This window comes from Marmota marmota, unplaced genomic scaffold, assembly GCF_001458135.2.
Source record: "Marmota marmota marmota unplaced genomic scaffold, marMar, whole genome shotgun sequence".
NCBI classification, from domain to species: Eukaryota; Metazoa; Chordata; class Mammalia; order Rodentia; family Sciuridae; genus Marmota; species Marmota marmota.
The window spans coordinates 83,822,392-83,849,643 of record NW_026000026.1 but is presented as its reverse complement, the minus strand read 5'-3'; the positions used below and the strand labels follow the sequence as shown (position 1 = coordinate 83,849,643).

At 36.0% G+C, this 27,252-nt stretch overlaps 1 protein-coding gene across 1 annotated transcript in view; it reads right to left on the bottom strand.

The window, feature by feature from the left end:
* Fbn2 (fibrillin 2) overlaps positions 1–27,252 on the bottom strand; it is a 232,106-nt gene that overhangs the window by 92,661 nt on the left and 112,193 nt on the right. Inside the window, exons 12-19 of the mRNA XM_015500761.2 lie at positions 20,091–20,243; positions 18,449–18,682; positions 17,363–17,500; positions 9,113–9,232; positions 8,064–8,189; positions 7,104–7,226; positions 5,215–5,337; positions 3,201–3,257 (exon numbers count right to left, since the gene is read on the bottom strand). Coding sequence (XP_015356247.2) covers positions 3,201–3,257; positions 5,215–5,337; positions 7,104–7,226; positions 8,064–8,189; positions 9,113–9,232; positions 17,363–17,500; positions 18,449–18,682; positions 20,091–20,243 — 1,074 coding nt within the window. The remainder of the gene's footprint in view (positions 1–3,200; positions 3,258–5,214; positions 5,338–7,103; positions 7,227–8,063; positions 8,190–9,112; positions 9,233–17,362; positions 17,501–18,448; positions 18,683–20,090; positions 20,244–27,252) is intronic.

The window sequence follows — 27,252 nt, the reverse complement described above, 5'->3', positions numbered from 1 at the left end:
AGTCATCTAATGATTTCATAACAGCTATATATAATTATTTATAACTTGTTGAAATAATTATATATAGCTGTTATGAAATGAGTCATCTAATGATTTCTTATAATATGAGATTTCTGGCTGTGTTAAACAAGTGGAAAGAGGGTGGTGAGATTCACCACCAAGAAGTAAACTCTTACAGCTTTTCTGCTTCTGCTGTGGCTGAGTTTGAGAGAGTCTGCTCCAAGTTACCCACAAATGCACAGCCTAACACAAAGAAGAATCGGCACAACTATGACACGATTGATGATTTCCAATATTGTCTTTGTGAATGCTTTGGCCCTTACCAATTATCTTGGAAGGCATCAAGAGATGGTTACATTATTTCTGTTTCCATGTCAAGAAAATGTGTTATGCTATTTTTAAGTCCTTTGGGATGTGGGATAACTGGGTCAAATGGTGGTCCCATTCCAAGGTTTTTGAGGAATCTCCATACTGCTTCCAAAGTTGTTGCACCAATTTGCAGTTTTACCAGCAATGTATGAGTGTACCCTTTTCCACATATCCTTGCCAATATTTATTACTGCTTGTATTCTTAATTATTGCCATTCTGACTGGAGTGAGGTGAAATCTCAGTGTATATTATGCTAAGAGAAATAAGCTAATCCCAATAAACCAAAGTCAAATGCTCTTTATAATATGTAAATTCTAACACATAACAAGGGGTAGGGGAAGAAGAATAGAAGTTCAATAGATTTGACAAAGGGGAATGGAGGTAACAGAGCGGGGCACAGAATAGGAAATACAGTGGAATGAATCTGACATAACTTTCCTATGTACATGTATGAAAATACCACAGTGAATCTCAACATGGTGTACAACCACATGACTGGGATCCTAATTAGAATAAAATGTACTCCATGTTTGTGTAAATAAGTCAAATTATATTCTTCTGTTATGTATAACTAAAAAGAATGGGGAAAACTGCCATTCACAAGTTTTAGAAGCAAGAAGATAAGAAGTCTATGGAGCTCACTGGAAGAGTAAGGCCATCACATACTAGTTTGTATTTCCAAAAAAAAAAAAAAAAAAGACTGTAAGTATAATTCATGTGTAGGTTTGAGGACACAAATTGTCCTAAGCTCTGATCTCCATGAGATGATCTTACATAGATTACTAGACTCTGTCATTACCCATTAAATATAGTTTATATAATAAACGAGAGTATATTTCTTAAGCATCTATGCCTGAAACACACACAAAAAATGGTAGATACCTCATTTCCATTTTTAATCTTTAATGAGAACAGTTAGTCTTTCCCTGTTCTAGGACCCTGGAATGAGAAACTAGTTCCTATTATACTATCAAATATAATCAAGCCACTGTCCACAGATGGACAGGATAAGAAGACTGTACCAAGAAAACTACCAGAATGTGCTCACAGGAACGCTTTGGTGGGAAGTTGAACTGAAGTGCTAAGCTATATCTTTTACATATGTTAACAAATTTCTACATGCTTTTTTTAAAAAATGAGGATTTTTGGAGAAATTTTCCAGGTCATTATCAAATTTTATATATCATTAATAAAATATGGGCACATGTAAATGTTATTTTTTTTCTTTAATACTAACTTTTCTTTCTTATTTAAAGAAGCACCCTTCAAGGCTATGTCCTATACAGGATGTCACTATTTTAATTTAAGAAGACAATAATAATCGTAGTAGTTTACTTATTGGGCATTTGCTATATGCACAACACCACCAAAGATTTACACAAAGAAAATACTTAATATTAACATATTTAATCCTCAAAGCAACCTAATGAAGGAAGCTCGGAGAGGTAACGTATCTTGTCCAAGGTAACACAGTTCGTAAAGAAAAATTAATCTTTTAGTTGGCAAGAAATGCTAGTGTTCATAAAAATGTTGAAATGTTCTTAAGTTAATATAATAGGATGCTAAAAAAGGGAACTTAAACTAGAAGCCTTTGACACTAAATATCAGGTAACAAGGTGAATTATGACATCCCATCCTGAAGGAAATAGATATTGGAAAGCTAGTTACCTGATCTTTAAACTCCTCTCAATATTGAGGACACCAGTAGTTCAAGAGAGTGGTGATTAAGAAAGGATTTGGGGGTGGGGCATAGGGGGGAAGCTGGGTTCTGAGTAGCTTCCCTCCTTGCATGTAGTCAGATAAAAAGAGCCCTACAGGAGCACTTGAAGAGCTTCACAACAGCTCCTGCCTAGAAGGCTTCACAGGCAAACCAGTGACTATTACCACTGCAGGGACCAGGCAGAGGTGGTGCATGACACCGACCTCTATTTGCAGTTCACAGACAGGGGGGGTGGGTGTGTCTTATGGATTGGAATTGAAGAACATTAAGAGGAGGTCCAAGCTGAAGGAGACTGAATACAATGCACAAAGTCAAACTAAACTCTGATATTTGTCTTCTTTGGATTATTCTCTGAACAATACTGAATATTTATGATCAACTAGAAAAAATTTAGTGATAAGAGAATTCCTAAATCATAGTGTTTGAATTTTCCAGGCACTTTCAGTCTTTGAACATCCCAGCTGCATATGAAGTATGTGAAAAATTGCTACATAATCTATAAAAAAAAAAAAAAGAGGAGGTCCCATGTGCAGGGTGCTGAGACAGCATCTGAGAAGGTTTGATGACAGTGGCCTGCTGCAGGAGTGGATACTGGATGGGGACTGGGTACTGGCAGGCAAACATGCCTCCATTGCACAATAGCAGCTGAATGCCTTGAAGTATCCCCGAGAGCTATGCAAGGAAGAAGTTGGCTTTAACTATCTGCAAAGACAGAACATCTCAAAGCTGTCGCAGAACAGTGTCAGTAACATAAATGCTTCCTTATTCCGCTGCTAACCTCTCCTCCCCCAGTTTGCCCTTCAGAGAGTCATGAACATTCTCATTGAAGATCTGAGCTTGGAACTGGAATTGTAACTTACAGCCCAATTCAGAGTACTAATTATTATCTGATCGTAGGCATTCTAATATGTAAATTAATAGTAAGGTCATTAAGGTAATGACTTTACCTAAGGTCATCGCAGAATTTTCTTGCTAACAAAAAATATTCAAAAACTTATGAAATAGCCTGACTTTTCCTTCTAACTTATTGGAACCAACCGCCCCCTGAATAATTTTTTAAATTAAATTTAAAAAATGGGAGACACAAAAATATAGTTGTCTTTTGTTTACCCTCGGCTTGTGCGTCATATTTCTTTAATATGCTAGTTAAAATCATGGCTGAATTTTCTAGAGAAAAAAGTACAAACAAAGGAATAAACAAAAAAGTTCTAATATTTAAATTCTATTCCTAAAAATTCGTAAGTATTTATTTCTAACTTAACCAATGGGTCTCAAAAATGATATCAAAGGCAGAAGACATGAAAAAAATCACATCTAGCATGTTATAGGAATAGCAGTATATAATTTTACACACATAACAAATAGTGGCTTTATGTTAAAAAGTTTAAGTAACCACAATGACGGAAAACTGGGGAGAGCTTTCCAAGAGTTTCAGATGTGTTTCCTGTATGTGGACAAGAGGATGAATTTTTGTGTTTAAACACTGAATTCCTAATGACTACTCATATGTTGGTTTCTTGAACAGACAATAATTTCTCCCTCCCTAACTGGCTTTGTATGCACTGTAGATTTCAAGAGAATCATTTAGATGAAGGAAAATGCAACCAAGTATATTAAAGCAACTGAAAATCTTAAACTCTCTAAGCAGGAAGGGGCTATAATCTTCTAGCTGTTGCATTTGAAATATCCCTGAAAAAGTTCAACCTTGTGGACTGGATTAGATAGAGTGGGTGAATCTGAGTGAATGGAATAGTTCTATCTGTTGATCCCTCCTTGTCCCCCACCATCCTTGGGATCCAAATATCTTGATTCACATCTGTAAGAGTTAAGTATTAACAACTGTGCCTAAGAATGCCATTTCTCTCTAAACTACTTTCAAATCAGTGTTTCTAGGTTTTACTATACAACCTGAAAAACAGTGAGCACAATGGCTAATTCATGCTTTAAGTCTCATGAAACACTTCAGAGAGAAAATTTCATGAATGTGTTTTTACAGCTCACTCTGCTATCATTATAACATATTGTTTGGGTTTTGAAATGCCAATGACACTTTAACAAACATTTCCAATAGGAGTCCTGAATGACTTTGTCTCTTCCCTTGGTTCTATAATATGGAATGGGGGTGAAAAACAATTAAAAACATTTTTAGCTTTTTATATAAATCCAAGTTCTGTGGCATTTACATTTAAATTTTTTTGTGGGGGTAAATTTTATGGTTTGGGTCTGGAATTTCCCCCTCCAAATCTCATGGTGCCCAATGCAACAAGGCGCAGAAGTCGGGACTTTAGGCAATGACTGAACCATGCCGGCTGTAACCTTATCTGTGAATTAATCCATCTTAAGGTTTAGTAATTTGAATGAACAACAGGGTGGTGACTGTGGGTAGGAAGGGTGTTCTTGGAGGAGGTAGGTCACTGAGGGTGTGGCCTTGGGGACTATATCTGTCCCTGGCTCCTTTCTGTTTCTGCCTCTGTCTCTCTGCTTCCCAGCTGCAATGCACTGAACAGGTTTCCTCTGCAACTCCCTTCTGCCATGATGTTTTTTCCTTGGAGCCAGCTGACCATGGACTGAATTCTCTGAAAACACGAGTCAGAATAAATCCCATTTCCTCTTCGTCTCAGTTATTCTTGTCAGGTATTTTAGTTACAAAGACAAAAAGCTGACTAACGAAGTGAAAGTAAGAATTTACTTAAATAATCTGTTTTTTGTCTTACTGGCTATTAAGTACAAAACTAAATTCCATTGTATTTAGAATTTGGTTATTTAATATTATCAGAGATGTTGATATAAAAACAGATTTTTTTTCTTCTTCAGTATTTCTGTCTTGCCTCTCATCAGAACCTTTTGAAGGAGGCTCTCTGGGGTCTCTGTCCATTTAAAAGAAAACAAATTTATTGACATTAGCCTGATCTGGTCTTTTTTACACAAATGGAATCATAGACTATCCAGACTTTTGTGACTGACTTTTTCTCACTTAGCATGATGTTTTCAGGTCTTGTCCATATTTCGGTATGTGTTCTTTTTATGGCTGTATATTAGTCCATTGTGTAGTGTGGATCTATCTGTGTCCATGTTTTCAAAGATCATTTTGGGCAGCGGGGCCACCATGAAAAATTTAACTTACCAACACACACGCGTCCATCCACACCCACAGCCAGGCCTGGGGGACAGTCACAGCGGAAGGATCCTTCGTTATTGATGCAGTGCCCATTCATGCAGATTCCTGGGGTCTGGCATTCATCAACGTCTGCACAGAGAGGGACAGAAGCCCAGCCATTACTGAGTACCAGAGTTTATATGTTGCCACTGCTCTGTTAGATCAACCTTTGAACTTTGAAACTTGTAGAAGAACACACAAAGAACACACAAAGTACAACACTTTCAAGCACATATTTAGAAAGAGTGTTAGAGTAAAAGTTGTTTTACTTCACCCATTTAGAAAAGACAAGGGGGCTCAAGAGAAGGAGGAGAAAGAAAAATATCCTGGGGACTAAAATGGAACAAGTTATATTCCATGCATGTATGATTATGTCCAAATGAACTCTCTATTATATATATATATATATATATATATATATANTATATATATATATATATATATATAATGCACTAATAAAAAATTTAAAAAAGAAAAAAATTCCTTTTAAATTATTTGACAATGCTATTTCATGTTAAATAATATTTAATTCAAATTAGGTAAGGGAAATAAAGTCTTTAAAAAACTAAGATAAACTTTAAAAATTTTTTTCACACAGAAATCTTTAGAGATGGAAGTTGTTTTGATAGTTATTCCATCATTTCACAATGAAATATTTGAGTTATCTTTTGTAATTTTCAATTCACTTGAATTTGTCAAATGGAACACAATATTAAATGGTTTCTCCAAAAGACGAAACAAAATTTAAACAGAGGCACCAAATTATTAACATTTTAGAATTTATGGACTGCAACATTTATAATAAGAAAATAAAAAATAATTTCCAGAAGGTAGAAACTGGTGAGACGTAAGTCTAAGTGAGACCTTTGTGTATTGCATTTAAGTGTCTTCAAAAATGTTGGAATGAAGTTCCTTACTTTCACATAATGTTACACACTAAAGAACAATGCCAAGCTCATATCCTTGGTAAGTCCAAGGCAGCTAACCCTGAGATGACACTCATTCCAAAGCTCCAGCATTGTACTCCCCTTTCCTGAATGAGAATCAGTCCCAGTTTTTCCTATCTACTATCCCTGAAATTTCATTGAAATTATAGGAATTAGTTATGAGTCTTTTTTTGTATTCAGATAAGTTTGTTCAAATGAAGCTAGAAAGTGTTCACTGAGCAAATTTTTCTAAAAGGAGGAAACTGAAAGAAAAAGTAGGACTTACAAAATGTATTCTATATTACTAAAGTTCACTTGTGTGTATAAATATAATATAATCTTATTTATTTCCAAGAGGTGTATCTCTTGCTTATAAAGGTTATCACTAGAACTTAGTTTTCAAAAGACTTTGTAAATAAAACAACAAATAAAATATTCAAATTATGTTTTCACAAAATCAATGTGGGATTTTAAAGACAATGATATGATTGCAAATTATCTGTAAATCAGCTTTATGAAAAAAATGTAATGGTGTATCAACAATGAATGATAGTGGGAAATATGGTTCTGAGAACACATAAAAATGAAAATCTTGCAAGATTTTTTTCTTCTTTTTTATCCAGCAAAGGAGATTATTTCTTTTATCCAGCAAAGAAATTATTTCTACATCGTCTCTTCCGAACTTGTTAAAATCAACCAGTCATGCCTGCAACTGTTCCTAGAGCATTCTCATTTTTGTAAAGACGTTACTGTTTCTTAGACCACAGTATGTTTTTCTGGGAACCTTTAGGCACCTGCCTTACTGAATTAGCAAAAGATGTGAATAATATAAAATGCACATGAAGAAATTAAAGTAATACTTGCATGGCTCATTCACATAAAAGGGTGGTTTCAATCATGGTTTCCTTCTTATCTCAAAGCCATACATACCAGTACAGTAACGTCCGTTAGGAGCTAAGACAAATCCTGGTTTGCAGATGCACTTGAAGCTGCCATCTTCATTGATGCACATCCCATTCAAACACATGTTGGTAGTTGTACATTCATCGTGATCTGCAGAAGAAGAGAGAGTAACTTCAACCACTGGCCTTAAGGGAACCAATTTCCTCTCCTCCCATAATCTCCAGTCAAATTCCACTGCAAAAACGAGCCATATGCTCATGAATTTTATTTTAAGTAAGAATGTCAACTGAGCAAATAGTATGGAAAACGGGAAGGGCTTTTATATAAGGAACAAAGGAAAAAATTAAATAAATCTTGTGCTTAGCTGCTGTTAAACCCACATATACCATAACCATGAGTAGTATTTTATTTTGAACCCCCCAAAAGTAACATGATTCCAGTGGGTATTCTTTTATAAGAAAGAATAAAGCAGTGGTAAACTTTAATTGTAAATAAAACGATCTGAGCTTTCATTAGTGAATGAAATATTACTGTGGGAATAGAATATTTCTATGAATTGGTGTCTACTGCCCTGCTGGACATCAGCATGAACACAAATTTATAGAGGTTCGATTACCATTTATGCCAAACGTTTCTACATTCTCCCGGATTGGGGAGGAGGAGAAAATCTCTATCTTGTCAGTGTTGAAATCCCAACATCTAAAATACAGTAGGTGCTAATGATTATTTGCATTAAAGAGGAATAGCTGCTACTTATAACTAAATGTGTACCATACCAGAAATTTTCATAAGCAGTAAATTATTCATGATTATAACATCTCTCCAAAATCCTGTCCCTTTGCTTTAATAATGTTAACTGCATTTATATTTTGCCTATCTATGTGAGGAATTCAAGTATGAGACATGGAAGCATTATGTATATATGTTTCTAAGTAAAAAATGTATATCCTTTAAAATCTTTTTTCAAGGGAGCAAATATTTCCATACCAACACAGTTTTTTCCATCTGTAGTTAATTCAAAGCCGGCATTGCAAATGCACTGGAAACTTCCATCTGTGTTCACACATCGACCGTTTTTACAAAGAACCCCATTCTGGATGCACTCATCAATATCTGGCAAGAATAAGAATTGCCAAACATTATTCTTTTACAATACTTATAGAGGAAAACGGTAACACAGTCAACATATTTTAAATATCTGGTTTATCTGTACATGTACCATCCAGATCGTATTGCTTCTTCAGCAACATTTCCATCTCTCACCAGCTTTTTCTTCTTGGATAGGTAGACATAAGCAATTTTACAGCCAATATAGTGGCTGAAGAGGGAAAGAAAGAGAAAAGGAAATGGGGTGTGCACTGAGCCTGAAAGAGGGTGGGCAGTGCAGCTGGAATTACGGCTGCAGCTGTTTTTGACATAGTGGTTAAAGACCTTAAAAGTCAGAATGAGATGTTGGGTAAGTGAAAAGTAACTGCAGAATTTCTGGATAAGAAGCAATATGATGAAAACTGCTGGAAAAAGTTGGTTCAAGCAACTACTCATGGATGAATAGGAAATGAAAAAGAAGACCAGCAGAGTCATCTGGTAAAAGACTTCTGGGATGAATCAGCAGTGAGGTAGAGAGCTTGGACGATAGTTGTGGGTGTAGTAATGAAATTCTGAATACAGACCAGGCATGATTTGGTGTGGGACTATGTGTGGGGTTCAAAGAAAACAGTAGTTGAAAATGACTATAAATCTTAAGCTCAGTTCATCAGAGACAAGAACGCTGACCTTACTCCGAGAAAGGAAGCTGTGACGCAGGGAAGGTAGATGAAGTGAAGTTTTTTGCAGCCAGATGCCACACTGCCTGGATGACATAGGCATAGAGTATTTATATTTAAAGGGAGCACCTCTGTGGATATGTAAGAATAAATCTGTAATAATGCAACAGCGCTCATCCTATGTCATATTTTAGTAAATATGCTTTTCACCTCAGTAGTCTCGGTCACGATATTTCATGGAACATTTTCATATGTGACGGCAGGCTTCCTTACCAATGCATGCTTGCTTCGTAGGAGTCCTCTGGAATCCAGCGTGACATTTACAGTAATAGGATCCAGGTGTGTTAACACAATCTCCATTAGTGCAGGGATTTGATGTGCATTCATCAACATCTGTGAGCACCAAAAGAAACCATTACAGACTTCACTCCATCTGTAGAAATGTTTGTTTAAAGTACATTTAGCTCTCCCAAATTTGAGAGAAGGCCAGTCAGTGGTAATAGTCTAAATAGCCGAGTATTTATAAATGAATGAAAATTCCTTCCTTCAAATACATACAGAGGCCAGTCTGAAGGTTTACAAAAATATTGCCTATTTGAGAACACCAGGGAATTTGCTTTAATCAAGAAGTAATGATTTTTCAATTGGAATAAGGCCCAGTGATTAAAAACATGGGCTCTGAGAAGAGACAAGCATGAGTTCCAATAAATGGTGCCGTTTATGTCTACAGCAATCTGAGCAAAGGAATGCCTCTCTAAGGCTTAGCACAGTGTCAGAAGAACAATGAAACAATGAAAGGCTTAAAATATATATATATATTTATATTGCATGATATATGTTGTCATTGCAATGTTCTTGGTTTTAAAGTAAGAGATTGATGGATTATGGAACTTCCTTGTTATTACTTTTTGTAGACTCATCTATATATACAATTTAGCAGTCACTGAGGTTTTATTTTATAGTCAAACACATGAGGGAGGGGCAGAAAATGACAATTAATTAAAACAAAGCCAATTTTTTTTCGTGAGTTTTGTTTTTCTTTAGGGTCTTAAAATTGACTTAGGGAATCTTTTTAAAATAAAATGAAGCTTTATGCATGGTTCTGATCTGAAATGTGAGAAAGTCTTTTCATTTAAGGTCTCTTAAGGCTTGATTAAATGCAAACCTATTACCAAATCCAGGGACCACAAAACCCAATGACAGACAAAGCCCAGAGAAAGCACTAGTGCCAATGTAAGTTTAATTTGTCTTCTCTTAGCAATGCCCACTAAATATTATTTTGAATGCTGGAAAATTAAAAACCTGGCCAGCTAGTGAGAGCAATGATTTGCCATTTCATCTACATGTAGAAGCCATTAACAAATACAATTGAGCTAAACTGAAGAGCACAATAAAGTCAGCTCACAGGTTTACCATTTTAATAAACAGATTAATTCTTTCACAGATGTTCTTAAAAAAGGAACTGTGCTCAATCAAACTCACCAAAATCATTTATATAAACACTCACACTGAGTGCAATTAAGCTCTCTCTGGTAAAGGGGAAGAAAAAAAGAAAACAAAACCTCATGGCAAATAAAATAAAAACAACAAAGAATAATAGGATTAAATGCTTTTCCGATTCATTCAAAGACCCTTTCAGCCCATTTAGACTCACTTACATTTAAACTTTCTGGTGATAACATCAATTCTACGGAGCCAAAGGAATGAAGCAAAAGGAGAGGAGAGAGAGAGTTTAGAGCAAGCACATTAGCAGCACATAATGTATGATTAATGGGACTTTTCAATAGGAAGAGCACCTTCAGTTTGCATGGCTAAAGATCACTTAAGTTTTCTGTGTGTGCTTAACTGAAATGCAATATTACAAATGTGCTGTAGGTGTTCTTGATGGGCGCCTCAGTGCAGAGCTCTGTTCCAGTGAGGAACATGAGAGGCCATGTGTCCAACCCCCTCTTTTCAGGGCAACTATCCAGGAAGCCGTGTCATTTTTTCCGGACCTTTTTCTCCCCTTGAGAACCTGTTCCCCAGGCTCCTTGTTGCTATGACAGCTCTGCTCCTTATTTTGCCATTACAGCTACAATTCATTTCTGTCTCTGTAGCCCCTTAGGGACCCCATCAACAGTCCAGTCCACATAGAAGATGGTAAGTGTTCACTTACTTATTTCTTCACTATTAGTGACTTACAATTCCAGATGATATTAAAACCCCATTATTATGGCTTTTTCCCTCCCAGGACTCTGCTTTAGACTAATCATGAATGGCCATGGCTATCTTCTGAAATGGACATTTTATGCCTCCTCTTTTGTCCAATGTCACGTTCTAGTTCCCCAAATAATCCTGTTTGTTTTGTCTTATTTACAGGAATAGAAGTGCATACCTACTGTGGTCAGAGCACTTTGACTTCTTTCTATGTTCTCACTGGGGACTAAGTATTTTTAACCAAATTTCATGGTATTTTAAAGTTATGAATAAATGAAGGAATTATGTAAAATATTATTAAACAGTTAAATTGCCAAACAATATTGGGGTAAAGGAATATTTCCTCTTGAAAAACATATACTAACTTAGAAGACTCTTTGTGATTTGCAAGGGTTTCAAGAACACCTGTAGCCTAAGAGAAACATTCTTTCCCGCTACTCCAAAATAAAATGATTTGAGCAGAGTTAAAACCATCGGTAAAAACAGATTGACTTATACAGACAGGAAGAAAGGCACAGAATTTCATTTTGGAAGTAGAATCCACAGGAATGGGAGAGAAAAATGTGATAAGTAAATATAACTCTTTTCAGGTCTTAGGAGTAATTCTCATAATAGCAAAATGTATGCAATCCTATCTCTTTTGTGTTTGATTCTTTTACACTTTGTCTTTTGAATGATACAGGTGTCCAATGAAGTTTCCAAAGTAGCAGTGGAAGTTTATTAATCTTGAAAACACTGGCACAAACGAGATAGTTAGGATTCTTATCCTGTGCTACTATTATGTAAAATACTAACTCTTGGCTTTTTCTGATACGCATTTGTTCCTTATAAACCCAAATGATTAAAAGCTGACGAGAATAGAAGCAAAAATATTAAGAACTCATGTTCTGAAAATGTGCTACTCTACTTTATGAATTACAGTAGTTATAGAGGTCTCACTGATGGAGTTTTAACTCTCCTCCAAGAATACCTGAATGATGGGCCTAGAATGGGACCATTTTTAATGATATTGGGGTCAAGCAGAAATTTGATATTTATATTGACATATTAATTGTGCAGGCACACAATCCCAATGCTACATCAGACAGGGTCGATAAACACAGTGGCAGCAACCATATCCACTGGCTTCTGAGAAAAATCAGGTCCTGGAATCTTAAGACGTCCACTAAGTGTAATCAATTCCCCTCCTGTCGAGTGGTACTAACTATATATCACCTTTGGGTGAATTAGAAAACAATCATTCAAATAATTGCCTGCAGGGTTTAATTCTCTAACAGAGCCCTGGGCTGAAACAGCAACCTGACTACAGAAAGGAGCTTCTGATCCTTTAAGGACATCATCTTTTTTATTCCACACGTTCATAAACACATTCTTCAGGACATAAGGGTTTTAGGGGACAGAATAAGGTTCGCCTGGATGGAAACATGAAACATGACCTCTGACTAATTTACAGAAAATATTAAAATTTGGACTCATATTTTCTTGTTAGTGTATCATACAGTGACACATGAATGACCAATATGAATAGGAAAATACAAACAGTCAATCAAATTTCAGCTGATAGGGCTGGGATTGTGGTTCAGTGGTAGAGCACTTGCCTAGGACAAGTGAGGCCCTGGGTTTGATCGTCAGCACCACATAAAAACCAAATGAAACAACAATAAATAAATAAAGGCTAAATTCTAAAAAAAAATTCAGATTGATAAATTTTAATTATGTATGTACATGCAAGAGGAGATACTTTATATGTTACATACTTTGTATATTACACACTTTTAATATTTTCTGGTAGGAAAAGGATTTTCAAGTCATATAATAAAGAATAAATATACCAATGTTTCATGGTGTTCCAAAAATAACATCACATCTCAGGTGGTCTGTCATTTAAACAAGTATTAGTAGTACCCGCTAAGCTAGGGCTGCTGCATGTGGTTTTTCATTGCACAACCCAAGGGTGGGCCATTTATATAGATTATGTGAATGGTACCTTGTAGAGGTTTGTGCAGTGCAAACCTGTGCAACTGTACATAGGGGATCCTGAGGTGAGCCTTGTTTAATCACTCTCATAATCTTGTACATAGTTTAGAATACTGATTTTCCTCAACCATAATATCTGCTCACATTTTCCTTTCTAATCATAGCACACTCAGATCTTTATAATTTAAGTTGGGAAATCCATGATATTAACTCTTCTTGTATTGGGCTTCTCATCTTTATTTTTTAAAAAATATTTTTAGTTGCCAGTGGATTTTTTAATTTTTTTAAAAAAATTTATATGTGGTGATGAGGATCGAACCCAGGGCCTCACACATGCCAGGCAAGTGCTCTACCACTGAGCCACAACCCCAGTCTCCTCATCTCTATTTTTAACAGAATATCTGAACCCAAATCTGAAATGTAGGATTGTGCTACTTATGAAACACATGTATGATCATTTGAAAGTACTATGGATAAATAAAGGAATGACCTCAAAATGGTTCAATTACAATCCTCCTAAAACCACTTTTTAAAGATTATCAGATTTTTAAAATTACCAAATCCTATATAGATTTTTGTCCTCGCTGTACTTGATTTTTCGGCTGCATTTAACACCTGTCACTATTTTTCTCTTGAAAGTGTACTCATAGATAGCTTCAGAGATAGCAAAAATATTCTAGAAAGTTTCTATTTCTCCAACAGTATTACTAAGTTTTCTTTATGTCTTAAGTGTTGCTATTTCTCAGGATTCCAGTTTCAGTACTACTGATATATGTTTTCCCTTTTCTTGCTGTTCAGCCTGCAGGACAATGACTGTCCTGATGGTTCTAATAGTCTGACTCCTAACTCTATAACTCCTGCTATGAACATTGCTCTTAGTATTAAACCTGTATAATCAAACTCCTTAGATGCCTAAAACTCAACATGTCTAAAAGAGACTCTTGGACCATTTTCTCCCAGTCTGCACCTTTTCCCAGATGCCAATGATACCACCATGCACTTGGTTTTTCTCACTGAGTCAGAACTTGCGTGTCACTGTAGTTTCCTACTCTCTAATTCCTCATGATTAATCTGTCATCAGATTCATGATTAACTCCCTAAATACGTAGGATCATTCTATTGTCCTGAAGTCTGTCCCAATCACTGTCATCATAATTTTTTGCCTGAGATTATAACAAAAAATTTCCTAACTGACCTCTTTATTTCCTCCTCTTTCACTATTAAAATCTTTATACTGAAAAAATGGGAAGGACTTTTGCTCTAGCTAAGATAGACTTACCTTTCTTCCTGAAATATACAAATGGACAATGTATATAAAGTAAGGGTTTCAAGAAACGTAGTATCAGAAAACAAAGAACAGAAATCCCTGAGAGATAGGAAACACACATGGGGGACACATCGACTATCCATCTATGGCTTAGTACTGTTCAGACATGGCCCAGACAGAAGGAACCCAGGCAGAGTGTAATAAGCTCCCAGGGCAGAGGAGAAGGAGCTAAGTCAAACACAAGTCCCGTGCTGTTTATAAATGCATATTGGAGAGGGGGAACTGCATAGAAAGAGGACTTGGAGGATGCAGGGAGTCCTCCTCATGCGTTCAGCAGAACACAGAGGAGCACATGTATACGCGGAAGCAACTAAAAGCCAAAAGAAGAATTGTGGAAAGGATGAGAAGTGAGAGTGCCTGGCCACCACAGAGGGCTACAACTTGTGCTTCTTCCCCATAGGTTAAACCCCCAGGGTTGCTGGGGAGCAAGTACACAAAGGGATCACACCTCCTCCTGGGAACTGGTGGATATGAACTACATGCTGCTCTAGGCTCACCTAAAAAATTTCAAGCAAGACCAGAAAGGATCAAATCATTTCTAAGTAACAACATATCTCAGAATAAAGCTCTAGAATGAGGATAGGAATACAAAGATATCAAGGATTCAGCAAAGTGAAATTCACAATAATGTCCATTCAAAGTTAAAAGGCATGTTAAAAAAAAAAACAGGAAAAGAGATGTATATGGAGGAGATGAGTCAGATAATTGTAAATCATACCAGAACTGGCACAGATGTTAGGATAAGCAGAGAAAGATAGGAAATGATTATTATAACTGCATTCCATACATTCAAAAGCTGGAGAAAGATTACAAAGAACTGAGACATGAAATATATTAAAAAAAACTCATCTAGAAATAAAAAAATTAAATGGCATTAATACCAGATAAATTATCAATGAGGATAGATTAAGAGGACTTGAAAACACTAATTCAACAATTGGAAATGAAACATTTACCAGGATAGATCACAATAAGGGTAATATGATCCCTCTATTCTTCAACACCCGGGTACATGGGCTGGGAAAACTTGAGCAAATATTCAAGGAGGGACATTTAGGGACCCAAATTCCACTTGAAGAAACCAAGGCTCTTGGAGAAGTTATAGATGGTATGGGTCTAAAGATGGGAGTATCAGTGACAACTTTGATTGGTGTTTGCAACGTGGGCTACCTGCAGGAATCACAGACAACTTCTTCAAGACTTCAAACTAAGCAAGTTCAAACTGAGAACCTAAGGAGTTGGAGTTATCACTTTTACAGTCTTTAGAATTCCATATGGAATGGTCTTTGCCCATTTCTTAACTGGTTCATAACTCAAGAAGGGAAAAAGAGAGTACTAGATGGATTTTTAAAATTTCTTTTTTATTCTTTTTTACTCTTTTGGGTGGAATTATTCTACCAGGATACCAATGTAACCCCTGACTACTGCAGACCCTGCTGCCAGATTAGATGTTTCTCACCACCTCCTTCTTGCTAGGCTGCTGCTGTACGAGTCAGTTTATGAGTGCCCTGATGGTGCAAAGGCAATAATGGGTTGTCCCAGCACAAATTAAGGCAGCAGCACCAACGCATCCCCATAATCACCACCAAGAACTCAGAGTGAATTAGAAAAAAAATATTTTCAGTTAAGAAGATCATGAACGAATCAGGGGAAACTAGTTACATTAAATCTTGACACAGGAATACACATTCAAAAATTATCTCTGTGATAAAATCAGTATTACACTTTATACGTGCTGATTTAAGCACCATGAGAATCTCAAGGAAAAAAATTTGAGCATCTGTTTGCATTGTGTGCTAAATTAGAAGGGTTTTCCACAGAGTACTATTTTTACTTGAAGAATAACTGACATACAAATTATAGTTATTCAGACTTGTGAATTTGGAATCTTTTTAAAAATCACAAAATGAGGCTGTCACTTATGGAAAAGAGTGTTCTACTTGATGCTGAAGTTAAAATTCAACCTTAAAAGTGAAATAATTAGAGTATTTATTTACTATGTGTTCTTGGCAGTTTCTCAACACATAAAAGCATTTCTAATTTCTAGTCTGTGATAGTATCTCATGTGTTTTTTTCAATATTGAATAGAGAAATATGTATTACACAGTTAACCAATATATCCAATGACCACTGCATGTTACAAAAATCCATTCAAAGCACAAGATGGACCAATGGACTTAATATAACATTCATTAACATGGTTTCAGATTATAAATTGCAAAATAAGACTTATGAGTACCTCCTTTTAGATTTTTAGTGTATTATCCCAGAATTCTCTGTTATTTGAAAAACCTAGGAGATACTCTTCCTGTTTTCCAAATACATATCTGCAGATGGATTTCAGTGTATTTTTCAACCAAAATCTCAACAGATTAAATACAGATGCAGATATTCAAATTCAGCTGGGTTCTATGAATACAGTTACTGAACAGATTTACAGAAACATAAACAATGACATTCATTTCTATTCTTTTTGTTGTAGAAAATCTAGTTTTTCATAAAAATGTTACTTATTTTAGCATGCAAGGAGTATATCATTGTTATTTTTAAATGAATAAATAAATGTTTAAAATTTTCATCTTTTATTGCTAACAAAGTAATCATCAGTAGATTATAAACAATAATTTTTGAGAGTTTAATGGGCTTAATATCAAAATACATGAGCATCAGATTTTAGTAGCCCATCATCTTGTACATGTGTCTTAAGAATGGATTCTGTTTTCAAAATATATTCATTCTTACGTAGATACCTTTTGTTTTTAAGCAATACTCAGAAGGAAGGAAAGGGAGAATCAGAGATAGAAATCACATTTGAGAGCTGAAGGGGTAGGAAATTCTTAAAGCCACCTAGCTCAGCAAGTACATTAAGGGAGATGGGCACATGGAAGAGCCAGCATGCGGGAGACATAGCTTGGAAATGAGCTTGGCTTCAAAAGGCTTTTTTTTTTAGTCATATTCAGTCCAACTTCTTAGAGCCCAACAGCTACTGAAAATGAAAAAAATTGGAAGAATCACGAACTTACCTATGCAGTCCCCATTTGCATCCTGCTTATAGCCCATGTTGCATTCACACCGGTAGCTAGAAACAGTAGGTATGCAGCGTCCATTTAAACAAAGATTAGCATGGTGCTTACAGATATCTATTGTCTGGTTCAGAATTGCTATGGAAAATTGAAGCACAGGTAATATTTAGTCATTATGACATGGAGTACTTAGAGTGGACTTCTAAAATGTTATTAATAGTAAATTAGTCAAATACATATGAAAAGCCCACATTATTCTATGTTTTATTAAATTTTAATGTGGAGAATCTAAAAAAAAAACATATTCTTTTGAGACACACGGCTGCAACTTGGATTTGTTAAGTTACACATCTGGAAACTCTGCCCATAATGATGTCTTTTTAAAATTTCAAGAATGTTCTACCATACATTTGAGTGCTTTCCATCTCTTTCTGGAAGTCTGCTGAATATTTAGATATAGTAAACAGGCAGTATGCCAAAAAGAATAAACATAACACTGTGGGACATCATTAAATATTATTAGCAAGAGCAGTGCTTTTAAAGAGAGTGATCTTAAATGTCAAGTACATGAATGCCAATTCTGGTCTGACGCTCACGTTCTCGATTTCTTAAGCAATTTAACAATAAAAGGGCGAGGGAAAGACAAATATGTGCATTACAATATTTGGATAGGCACAGAACAGGACTTACTTTATCTCAGTTGAAAAATGGTTTTGAAAAATAATTCAAGGAGTGAATGAATAGGGCAGCTGAAATAGGCCAAATGAAATACACTGGAACAAAAACATGGTTTTTGGTCATATCATTTAGATCACAGAATTACAGGGCTCTGGTTTATATTTTCAGGGAACCTAGATCACAGATATTTTTCCCAATTAAATTGAAAGTTTACAACACAGAATAATATTTTTTTACTACAGTTTCCTAAATTTAGTATCACTATATTTTAGACCCTGAAGTGAGTTTACACACAAACACACAAACACACACACAACTCACACTTTTGAAAAATAAAATATATGTTAGATATTATAATAATACAAGAGGTAGAAAACTAAAGGATCCACGGGAAACATGACCACTTACTTAGTCCAGTGATGATGGGACCCTGTCCCCCGGCTCCAACACCAGCTCCCCCAACGCCAGGAGAAAAACCATTGCCTCCAGGAATCGGAAGGAAGCCTGTCCCTCCTGGGCCATAGCCATTGCCATTGCCATTTGGGACAAAACCATTCCCCCCAGTGCCTCCAGGTCTGGCTCCAGCACTCCCTGGAATCCCTCCCATTGGAAGTCCATCCATGCAAAGTCTGCGAAATTCCTCTAGAAGAAAAGAAAGTTTAGTGAAACACAGATGGATGTCTTTCTATGTAATAAATGCAGATGGCATGTTGGAATCGATCATTTTAGTTTACTATTCTATACAATATGAATCAAGAGGTTATGATCTTCATAAATGTTTTTAGTAGGTGTCTGTAGCAGAGAAACGGTATAGGTGTTTCAGAAACTATTCAAAACCTCTATGCCACATAATTTTAACTATGTAAGTTACACAAAGAATCATTTATATGTGTATTTTTATTTTATGCCTCTAAGTACAACTCATAAAATTCCAGACACGACTATGAATGCAAGAAATCTACTTGAACAGGTGAAAACTGAAGTTTTAAGTGTTTGGTTTTACTTGAATACTCATCAGTATTACACCTATACTTTTTTTTCCTGACCCTTTTCTTCTTTAGGGAATTAGGTTTTAATATGGCTCCAGAATAATATTTTTTTTCTAATATGGATCTTAACTTTAGACAATATTCAATAAGTTTTAAAATTTGCTACTTAGTGTACAAGTATCAAAGTTGAGTGAAGAGAGGCCAGAAATATAGCAACCATCTTATTTCCTTAACTGTTCAGAGAATTAAAACACTAGATTAGAATAAATAAGAATTATTAATTATATATTACTAAAGGAGCTATAAAATTCCAAAATGTATTACTAGACATTAACTTTGATTCTCACCCCACCCCACCTTTGAGGAATAGATTTGGGTTTTATGTCTTAGTGACTTTGAAAGAATGAAGAATGTGTCTTGATATTTTTTCCATAATAGCATATAGAGGTATATACCTTTATATTTCAAAAGTTTTTATTTTTCCTGATTTTATAATTCAATATGGAAAAGATAACATATCAATATATCTTTTGTGATAAACATTAACTGTCCTTTACTGCTCATGTTATGTATAATAAGAGGAACTGCTTCTCATTCGTTCTAAGGTGATTTTCCAATACAGATTCATTTATAAGGCAGTTAATATAGCAAAGTGAAGGAGAGAGATTATTTTAAAGGTCATGAGTTAGGAAAGAAAATATTTTCAAGGACTGGGACACAAAAGGCTGAGGGTATTCCTGAAAGAAAATATAAATGAAGGTAAAATCTTTTTATTCAAAGACATTAAAGATCTGAAATTAAAGATCAGGAGATTGAAAGCCAAATTGAACTACTGACATTCAAAATAATTTTTTCAAACATATCTGCACAAAACAAGTCAGTTTTCAGAAATTTGTCTGATATTACTAAACTGGGAATGATCAAAATTGATCCCACACAAACATCCAAGTCACTGAAGACGTGAATAGAAACAGAAATTGACCTTAAAGAGCTCAGCCCATCACTCTTCCTGATTCTCCTAACACCATCCGTCCTAAGGAGGCCAGTGGCCCTCCACTCACCAGAACCTCTGACGGGACAGGCTTCAGGGATGGTTCCCATGCCCCAGCATCGGCCGGGCTCACAGCAGCACTGCGTTTTTGTCATCCTGCCTGGGAGTTCTTGTGCACAGCGACCATTCACCAGGCCCGAGAAACATGTGCCTGTTCTCTGATCTGAATATACACAATAAAAATAAAAGATATGGCAGAATTACCTCAGGTTCTTAACATTTCACACATTAGGAGAGTGTAGATGAAGTGAACTATTCATTATTACTATTTTACTTGATTTCTCTTAACCTCTGTTGTAGTATTCATGCCTTCCTTCTCTTAATTTCTCTATATTTATGCATTGATTTACTCATTATTCAGCAAACATTCACTGACCACCTATTCCATGGCCTATTTCAGGAATACAAAAGTGAAAGATGTTGGGCAAAGACGAAGGCAAACCGCAGTGAGAAGTCAAACTCAAGACAGATCTAGAGCTTGAAGGGAAGCAATCACCCAATCCCAATCCCAATCCCCAGATGAATTGCGAAATCAATCCTGCTGTCTGGCACTGAGATTTTGCAGTTAGCTGTTTGTTTTGCAGCAACATCTGACTGATACATGTGTTGATTTATAAAGGCTGGTCAGAAGCAGCTGGAGACAGAACATCTGAGCAGAGACTTGACTCAAATGAGGGCAAAAAGCCATGAAGGTAGGTGAAGGAAAAGTGGCTCATCAAGAATAGGCTGAGTTTCAAGTGTGTGAAGAACAAGAGGCCAAATATGACTAGAGAAGAGCATGCACAAAGGAGAGTGGAAGGAACAGCTCAGAGAGGCTCTCACATACAGCTCTGCAGCCATTAGGGAAGGACTTTTGGATTTTAATGGAGTGTTATGAGAGTTTTTGAATGGTTTCAATAGAGAAAAGATACTGGTTGATATTTTTAAGGAGATCTCTGGCTGCTATGAGAATTGGCTATAGTGAGAGCAAGAAGATTATTGAAGATCACACAGCAGATATTCAGGTGAGAGACGATGGTGATTGTGATGAGGGTAGTCTCAGAGAACATGCTGAAGTGAGCAGATGGCGGATCTCACTGAAGGCAGAGTTAATGGAAACTTGCATGGCTGTGGGGTATGAGGGAAGAGAGTCTTGGGGACTTCCCCAGTTTCTGACCTTCACATCTCAGACAGTGATGAGCAGGAGAGATAAGATTGGGGGACACAAGACCAGACTCTTCTTTAAAACATGTTTCTTTCATGATGTCAAATAAATGAACCTGGAACCCAGAGGAATAGTCAGGCGGAAGTTATGTATCTGTGAGTTGTCAGTGTATATGGTATTCTAAGCTATGAGGCTGGATGAGATGTTTTTGAGAACTGGGGTACCAGTAGTTCAAATGTGGATGAGGTAAAGCAGGGTAAAAACTCAAGGAACAGTGAGTTTGTCAATGAGTTTTGCTATGGTCAGGAGTTTGCATTAACCTTCAAGATTTAGGGTAGAGAAACAACGTGATCAAATATGACAGTAATAGAGGTCACTCTACTAAATGGGTCAGAATAGCAGATAAAGGCTTGAAGATAAGTTATGATGATTACAGAAGACCATAAAAGATAAAATTGCATGGGTATATGATATCAATATCAGCTGAATGTGTTTTTATAACTGAAATTGCCTTTATTCCAACTATTGTAAAATAAAATTGTGAGGGTAGTTAACTAAGTACTATTCTATCTTTGTCAAGATGCTTTCAGAGACATTTTGTCTGTGATCACAAGAAGGTATAACACAACACTCAGAAGCGGCATAGCAATGATGCAGATGAAAATTATATTGCAAATAATTCCATTATTAGGTAAACCCAAAACTTTTAGCACTAAATACAGAGTTTAAAATAAAAACATTATTTCCTTAAATGGACGATATCATGTTGCAAGCAACAAATGAACTGGTTTTAAGATATTCCATATAAGAACTAACACCCTTTTTCATTTCCCCAAAGAAACCCAGTATACTCAAAAGCAAAGAACTGAATTCCATTCATGTACACATACTGAAAGGTGCTGAGCACATTTTAAAAACTGCAGAGTTAGGCTTAGGCAGTTTGACACTGGGAATAATTTCAAAGGTCAGTTTTTATTCTTAAGAATGTCCAGTAAAATAATTGTTAAAATATTCATTCTAGGAATCCAAAGTATCATATTCCTAGATTGATTTGACTGTTACACTCATCAAGAACAGAATATAAATACAAAATAAAACGTCCCCAATTTTTAACAATAATCACTAATCTCCTGGGACACAACCAGTGCAAAAATGGTATAGAAATACTCATCTCTTCAAGGATTCTTCAAGGAGGAGGTTTGTGCATAAATTTTGAGAAACAAAACCATAACCTTGATCCAGGAGACCTGGGCTTATATATAAATAACATTCTTGTATGAACCTAGATTATATACAAATATAGTTGCTTGATTTTACAACGATATTTAATTCTTCTTCTTTGTGTAGTAGAGTTGGTGGAAAAATGAAATAAAACAATATAATCTTGTTTCTAGTAGAATGGTGGATGAGGTATCTTGAATGTCCTCTCAATCAAATATCCTGGACAAAATATGAAAAAAAAATGTAGAAACTGGCCCCAAAAGAAGAATAAAATAGAGCTCTCAAATGAGGTGAAAATGCGTTTCTTAGTATGTCAGTGTGCAATTAGATTTCACCTTCAGGTCTCTGAGTTTGATCTGATGGATAAATCTAGAACCTAGCATTCACCAGTTGGAGAAACCCATCCTTTTCAAGTTTATATTGATGATTTGTTACAATTTATTTTTGTTAAGCCATAAGCAAATACCAGAATATTTCTCTGACCACAGGGGATGTAATGAAGTAGGAAATCAATTTGGAACTAAGAAAATGTCCTATACTTCTAAACACCTTATGGGTCAAATATACATTGGAAATAAGGTAATATATTTCAAAATGCCAATTACAACATAGCCAGTGTTCATTGGGAATCCATTCTATACCGGCCCAACTTTGGGAGTCTGCACTGATATAGGGAGGAGTTCACAAATCTGTTTTTACACTGGATACTGCAGTGGGAGTGGATGATGCTTGACAACATGTGGGCACCAGGATAGTTCACACTGACAGGTACACTACTCTGACCAACAAAATGCAAATTCACTTAAAACCTTTACCAAACACCGAGTAACTTTGTCATTATGTATTTTCTTGAGGTATAAAATCGCCATCACGTGGGATCTAAAAAACATTTTGATGTTAAATTAAAAAAAAATATATAATAGCCATTGTTCTATAGTTTGAAAACTTTAGGTCAGTTCTATAATATATACTGCAGAAAACTGTCATGGGTGACAGGGTGAAGCCAGTAAGAGAGGATTAGAAAGAAAATCATAAATGTCTTTCATAAATTCCACAATTAGAATCATCCAATAACAGCAGAGGCAGGCAACCTATTTCTAATCCTTTGAGTTGAAGTGTAACAAGATGAGATTCAGTCCAGTATAGTGTCTTATGGTTAAGGTTCCCAAAAAGCTATATTCACAGCAAACCAACACAGTAAAGGCACTGCTTTTTCCTATGTTACTGTTCTTTCCTTGGTGTGTCTGAATTTTTATGGTCCTTATGGGGGGTAAAAAAACAACACTGAGTTAAAAAAATGTTAGCATCTGGAAAGTATTTGGGATAAAAAATGGGTACCTGATAAACATAAAAGTTGTCCAGAATCACTATCCTTTGAATCAAGGAGTTAAGAGAGACAAAAGCAGATGAAAAGCTGTAGAAAAATTATTCTACCACTGGGTGTATGTTTATTGGTAGGACTGATAAGTCCTAAGTAAAGAAATCGAGTCTGTTCCTCTCATCTCCTTTTGTGCTTACAACACTGCCTGAACAAGGCTTTCAAGAGTCTTTCTTACAGCCACCCTGAGAAAACAGGAAGCAATTCATCTCCTCTGATTAAAATATAACTCTACTTTGAAACAAAATCATGGTACACTTATCAGAGCGTGTTTCCTTACTTGACATTTAGTCTAAACTTGATTGAGGAGAACTAGTGTTTAATTATACAATGTGATGAAAACTTGGTAAAAAGTCGGGGACTGTATCCTGAAATAAATCTGAATATTCTATATATTTTTTTTCTCATTAGAAAGAATAAAGGGGTTGGGGTTGGGGTTGTGGCTCAGTGGTAGAGAGCTCGCCTGGCATATGTGAGGCACTGGGTTCGATCCTCAGCACCGCATAAAAATAAATAAATAAAATAAAGGTATTGTGCCCATCTACAACTAAAAAAAATAAATAAAATTAAAAGAAAAAAGAAAAAAAGAAAGAATTCAGCTAGAAAACACAGAGGAACTTAGCCCAAGTCAGAACATTGGTGGCGGTAGGTGTTCCACAGAGAGCAGCCATTGACTCTGGACACTGAATGTCTGCCCCTTCTCTTTGACAGATTCCATCCTGGGTTCTCCTCGATTATTTCTGCAGATTCTTACTATTTCTAAAATAGCGAACTAGGAACAACGAAAGGAACAGAACTGTGGTGGTTCTCAGGCTGACTTCTTCCTTCAAAGCAGGAAAGTGTTTCCTCACCATCTCAAGTTCCCTTTCTAGGAAATGTTGTCTTCTTTAATTAAAACTAGTATCCCTGTTCCACCAGTCACTGTTTATATGATTCTAATTAAAACTAGAACACTATCCAGCACATTGTTTCATCTTTGTCTGTCCTTTTAGCTTTTAGTCAAGACATTTTCGGTATTTATGGTTCTCCTTCAAGTGTTTGTTGCAGATGTACATATGAATATATAATCAACATATATAATAATTGCATAGAGTAATGCTTACTATATAAACTATCCTTGATTTATATAATCTTTTTTGGGGGAGGTGAATAGCGAGGATTGAACTCAGGGGCACTTGGCCACTGAGCCACATCCCCAGCCCTATTTCATATCTTATTTAGAGACAGGGTCTCACTGAGTTGCTTAGCGCCTCACCATTGCTAAGGCTGGCTTTGAACTCTCGATCCCCCTGCCTCAGCCATATAATCTTATAAATTAATTTAAAAATCGCATCCTGCTTTCATTCTATGTCCCAATATGATGATCTTTCTCCTTTTATCTTGAAAACAGTCCCCCTGTCAATCTGCTTCCTATGGGCACATCAGGCCCCAATGATTTTCACCTCTGTTCTTCTCAAAAATCATCATGAGCTCTCACTGTCCCCAGAATCAACCTAGACCCCTTCGTGTGACAGTCAATACCCTTGGCAGCAGAATTTAATCTCAATCATCCCTCTCACTTTATTTCCAGTCACTCTCTTACTTCCCTTTTCCAGACTCCCTGCACTATCTCCCCAGTCCACAGCATCTCTAGTCTACATCACACCATTCTCCTTTGCTTGACTCACCCTTAATCCTTCTGTTTGTCTGGCTCCTACTCATTGCTTTCAAGATCTATGTCAGTGCTCATCTCCTCAAGAATTTTAGCTGTAATAACCAGACATTTTATTTTTTTTTAATTTATTTGTTTGGTATTGGGGCTTGAGCCCAGGGGCATTTTACCACTAAGCTACATCTCTGGTCCCCTTGCACCATTTATATATTTTTATTTTGGGAGAGAGTCTTAACAAAAGTTGTTTAGGGTCTCAATAAGTAGTTGAGGCTGGCCTCAAACTTTGATCCTCTTGCCTTAGCCTCCCAAGCTGCAGGGATTACAAGCATGTGCCACTGTCCCTGGGTTTTGTTTTGACTGATATTATTTAAAATCACTCAGCAATTAATAAACAACTGCCTCAGACTTGCTCTTTTGTGTATGTTTTTTCACACTGTTATGGTTTAGATGTGAGATGTGCCCCCAAAGCTCATGTGAGGCAATGCAATGTTTAGAGGTGAAATAATTGGGTTATAAGACCTTTAACCCAATCAATGAATTCATCCCCTGATAAGAATTAACTGAGTGGTAACTGAAAGCAGGTAGGGTGTGGTTAGAGAAGATGGGGCCTTCGAGGTATATATTTTGTTACTGGTGAGGAGAGTGTCTGTCTGTCTGTCTGTCTGTCTCTCTCCTCCTCCCCACCCTCTGATTCTTGGTGGCCATGTCCTGACCTACTTTCCTCTGCCCATACTTCCACTGTGATATTTTGCCTCACCTCAACCCTTAGGGATACTGCTGGCTGTCTATGGACTGAGACCTCTAAAACTGTGAGGTCCCTAAATAAATTTTTCTTCCTCTAAAATTATTCTTGTCACATTTTTTAGTCACAGCAGCAAAAAAGTTGACTAAACCACACATGATGTTTTTAGATTTTGTTTTCTCAAGAACACTCCAAGGTGATGTTGTGCTCTAAAACTTTTGTAAAAGTCAAAGAAGTGCCTTAGGATGTGGTGGCAACGTCATGCAAGAATTTCTAAATGCTTGATCTCATTTTCTGAACTTGCTGCTGACTGGCACTCTGCAGTCCCCTTGCTGAGGGTCAGTGACAGCTCTGTGTGCACGAGAGCAGCAGGGACATTATCCTGCATGCTAGTTTGCTCACTGCTTCTTGTCAATTCATTATTTACTTACTGCTGGCTGTCATTCATTCTTCTCTGCCTATATTACAATGTGGAATTTAGGTATTAATAATGCCAACTACAGTGAATTGCAAAATGACATAGATTCATTAAGTAATGTTATTAAAATGCTTTTAAGGAAAAGAATATTAGTTATGCTTCAAGTCCTTTTAGAACTGGCATATGTTAGTATTCTATGTTAAAAAATTGCTCTTTACTGGATATTTACCAACTTGATGCACACATTAGATAAAATTGAATCAGGAATTTGTCTTTTGTACTCAGCATATAATAAAATGGGAAAATTATCCTATTTTAAAATTAAAATGTATAAAACTTTTTTACCATGTAAAGCTGTTTTTCCACATTTGAAAGAAACAGGGCTAATTTATTGATGCTTTGCAATGTACTATGGACTCAGGATATTTGTATTAAATAGTATAATAAATTAGGGCAATATTCAGCATTCACTAATCTCATTCACTAATACAGCTGCAGATAGTAGGTAGTTTCATACTTAAAAAAACCTCATTATGTGTACCATGTACAATATATAGTTACAAAATAAATCCTCTGGAAATATCTATGACATATAACTCAATCATAAATAATTCCATC